Source organism: Nicotiana tabacum, chromosome 4 (assembly GCF_000715075.1).
Source record: "Nicotiana tabacum cultivar K326 chromosome 4, ASM71507v2, whole genome shotgun sequence".
Lineage (NCBI taxonomy): Eukaryota > Viridiplantae > Streptophyta > Magnoliopsida > Solanales > Solanaceae > Nicotiana > Nicotiana tabacum.
In genome coordinates, this window is record NC_134083.1 from 49,838,919 (window position 1) to 49,842,917 (window position 3,999).

At 35.6% G+C, this 3,999-nt stretch overlaps 1 protein-coding gene across 1 annotated transcript; it reads left to right on the plus strand.

The window, feature by feature from the left end:
- Positions 1 to 205: 205 nt before the first annotated feature.
- Positions 206 to 3,783, plus strand: LOC107777944 (putative arabinose 5-phosphate isomerase). The gene is made up of 3 exons (XM_016598115.2): positions 206 to 1,126; positions 1,819 to 2,042; positions 3,343 to 3,783. Exons 1-3 carry the CDS (start codon positions 476 to 478, stop codon positions 3,497 to 3,499), a joined length of 1,032 nt encoding a protein of 343 aa, XP_016453601.1. The 5' UTR covers positions 206 to 475; the 3' UTR covers positions 3,500 to 3,783.
- The last annotated feature ends 216 nt before the right edge of the window (positions 3,784 to 3,999 follow it).

A 3,999-nucleotide genomic window follows, 5' to 3' on the forward strand; every position in this document is an offset into this window, starting at 1 on the left:
TTTTCTTTTTAATTCAATTTATGTGAACTTATTTTTTTTTGTCCGTTCTAAAAAAAATGATTCCTTTCTAAATTTGGTAATAATTTAGCTTAAAATTATAATTTTAATCTTAATGAGAAGCTTTTATAATCACACAAATACTCTTAGTCTTTTTTTGATTTGTTTAGGACTACAAATTCTAAAAATCTTATTTTTTCTTAAATTTTGTGCCCACTCAAACAGATTTACATAAATTGGAACGGAGCGATTAATCTTAAAGAGAACACACTTTGATTCTATCTACGCACTATAAATAAATGAATTCTGCTAAACACGAGCTTCCTCTCAATCCCCGCGTTAACACTTAAAACAGTCTCAACCGCTCACATTCGCTCCCGGCTTCTCCTCTCTCTCACTCATTTGCTCACAGAAGTAGTAAGCTTTTTAACAGAGAAGCAGATAATAGCACAGAAAACAAGATTCAAAAAAACCCAAAATGGGGTCTCTTTCACCACCATATTTGGACTTCTCTCATAACTCAACAAAGCAAGATTCATCAATAAACCCAACAAAACTTCTCGATCTCTTCAAAGCCCAACAAAATTATCTCAATCACTTCTTTCAAAATCTTGATCTTTCCCAAACTTTAACATTCACCCAAACTCTCCTTAATGCCAAAGGTACAATCTTTTTCACCGGTGTGGGAAAATCTGGATTTGTCGCCCAAAAAATCTCACAGACTCTTGTTTCTCTGGGTATCAAATCTGGGTTTTTATCCCCTGTGGATGCGCTCCACGGAGACATTGGCATTTTAGATCCTCAAGATATTTTGGTTATGTTTAGCAAGAGTGGGAATACAGAAGAATTGTTAAAGCTTGTGCCTTGTGCAAAGGCTAAAAGGGTCTTTTTAATCTCGGTTACTTCTGTAAAGCCTAATTGTTTGATGGGGTTGTGTGATCTGAATGTGCATTTGCCTTTAGAGAGGGAATTATGCCCTTTTGATTTGGCACCTGTGACGTCTACTGCTATTCAAATGGTATTTGGTGATACGGTTGCGATTGCATTAATGGGGGCAAGGAATTTGAGCAAAGAAGAGTATGCTGCGAATCATCCTGCTGGTAGGATCGGGAAAAGCTTGATCTTTAAGGTGAGGAATAGTAATAATATCCTGTCATAATTCATTAATTTTGATGTACCTTTGTGAAATGTGATTACTTTGCGGTGTATTTATTGTGGATTTGAAGTAAGATCTTGGAAATATTTCCCTAAACTGCGCTAGTTAAGACTTGAGTTGGAGCATGGTTAATGTGCCTTTAACGCGTATGATCTGCTTAATTTGGTTTTGGAAGTCCAAATCTAGGGTGTTAAAAGGTTATTTAGGTGTTAATGCTTGTACTTTATTGCATTGCGAGAGGCAGTTGTAGTCGGTTGCAATTGATGTGAGGGTAAGTTTAGAGGGCTACTTGCATTCTGGTGTCTTCTTTGGGGTTTTACCCTCTCAAAGAAAGTTTATTTCCCAGCAACCCCTTTAAAGCTGCCTAATTGATTTTCTCACCTTCACGCCAAATTTTGGATATGCAATGATGCTATTGATTGGCTAGCTGCTTTAGCTTTCAGCTGTCTATTAAGAATTGCATCAATTTTTCTTGTGTGCATCTGGTTGAGTTCAGCCAAAATGGTATCTTGACTTGTGGAAACTGATACAACGGTGGAGTAAATTAAAAGTTTACTCAGCTGAAGTTGAATATTCATTTTACTCCTGAGCTTGCCATCTCTCAGGTGTTTGTAGAGAAATATCTGAATAGTTAAAAAATTGGTGACTGATGGATAACTTTTCAGGTGAGAGATGTGATGAAGAAGAAAGAAGAACTTCCAATTTGCAAGGAAGGAGATCTTATTATGGATCAACTAGTAGAGTTGACAAGCAAAGGATGCGGTTGCCTCCTTGTTATTGATGAGGAGTTTCATCTGCTAGGCACATTCACTGATGGTGATTTACGTCGGACATTGAAAGCCAGCGGGGAAGGAATCTTTAAGCTTACAGTAGGAGAAATGTGTAACAGGTAATTTCTTACTTTTACCTCTGTTGCATATTTTAACCATCAATATATCAGTTCTACTGAAAGACCTAATCCTTGGGAAAAGAAGGGGAAAAAAGGCAGAAAGGAAGAAAGATATACTGAATAATTAAAGAAAATTCCTCGACAAGCACTTTTTTGCTATGGTAAAATGTGAGCGGACCTTTCTAGCCTTCTATAGTCATGAATATTTTTAAAAGATTTTTGCTGTTCTTGTTATCTGGAAATAGATCTAACTTAGTCTTTTGTTAATCTATAGTGCAGTACTTAATTTTCTTTGGTGGTCAAACTTAGGATCCTGGTATTATCTTTCCCTTTCCAAAATCTCAATGGCATATTGTTCTAATGAGAACATGTCTTTTTGCATAAAATCTGCTATAGCATTAGATGAGGGCGGGATGGTTAAAAATGATGCCGATTGATGGGCCAATGTCTGTGCTGCAGTTGAAAGGAAGTAAATGATAAATCACATTTTGGCTTTGTAAAGTACTGTTATAAACATTACATAAGTCATCATTGATAACTCCTGGGATGTTATTCAAGTTTTCTTCCAATAGGAGTTTGAATTTTAGAGCTAGAATTGTCTTCTTTTTTGCTGTATTCCTTTGCTCTGTAAATTCTGAATTTTGCATCTTCTTGATGCCTTCTATGAAATACATTAACTTATCAAAAAAAAAGTTATTCTGCATCTTTCTTTCAGAATCGGGCCTGAATTTCTTAAAAAAATAGCCCCCCCGGCGGTTGGTTCTAATAGTTGTAGCAGTAATGATATTATTAGTTCTTCCTTGATCATTTTAACCTTTGATGATACAGTCTCTCGAGAAGGAATTTGGATTATTATGGAGGTCACTATATGTGTTCTCTCGTTATAAGAATTTTTGTCAGCAATCATCGTTTTCATCGAGAAATCATATTCGTATGTAATTGATTCAGTTTCGTTCCTTCTCTCACCATCAGATTATGCTAAGCATGTATAAGTTTGATATGGGACCATATTGCGAAAGCATGATGGTAAAGTTTACCGCGCTTAAGCGATAAACACAGTTTTTTATAGAGAAATTGAAGAATATTCTAATGACAGTTCTTCCAGAGGTTATCAAGAAAGTTTGTCGGTTTATTGAATTCTATGTGTAATTTTAGTAACATTTTGAAGTTTCCTTATCAACGAGAGAATAAGAGATTTATGGTTTTCTATTTATTGCCTGTGTGTGAGGGAACAAATAATTACCAATAGTTATCCTCTTGTGTGATTAAGGCATTTCTATAAATTTGTTTGGCGTTTCAGGAAACCAAGGACAATTGATCCTGATGCTATGGCAGTTGATGCGATGCAGAAGATGGAGTCTCCGCCATCTCCAGTCCAATTCTTGCCAGTTATTGATCAGGATAATGTTTTGATTGGTATTGTTACATTACATGGACTGGTCTCAGCAGGCTTGTGAAGTTCTTGCCATAATTACCTACTCTTTCCATCACTAGTTGTGTCATTAATTCTTTTTGTATATTGTTGGGTTTCTTGCCCTTACTCTTGAGTTGATATTCTTTACTCCTGTAACAATGATGAATATTAGTAGTAAAATATTATAGTCGTGTTATTAGACTTATAGATTGGGCTTAGAGTTAGACCTCTTCTGGCTCTCCATTCTTCTACTGTTGTGTCTCTCATTTGAACCTGTTGCAACGAGAGAGCACGTGATAGCAATGATATGATTTTTCTTTAGATCTATGCGGAAATTGAGTTGAAAATATGGTTTTGATTGAATGTTGGGTTCTGAAGTAATGTACTTGGATTTGTGCAATTGAGAAAATAATGTTATATAGGAGCTGCGATTTTCTGTCACTGGTTCCAAACCACCGTATTGCATTTTTAATTTCTTTTGCTAATTTTTCTTTTTCTTTTTTTGGTATCCCGTGTTACTTATAGGCTATAGCTGATTCTTTT

Bases quoted from the DNA above. Each gene is read 5' to 3' on its own strand.
- LOC107777944 (XM_016598115.2), top strand. From the start codon at position 476: ATGGGGTCTCTTTCACCACCATATTTGGACTTCTCTCATAACTCAACA. The intron at 1,127-1,818 runs GTGAGGAATAGT...ATAACTTTTCAG, and splicing joins GGAAAAGCTTGATCTTTAAG to GTGAGAGATGTGATGAAGAA. The intron at 2,043-3,342 runs GTAATTTCTTAC...TTGGCGTTTCAG, and splicing joins GTAGGAGAAATGTGTAACAG to GAAACCAAGGACAATTGATC.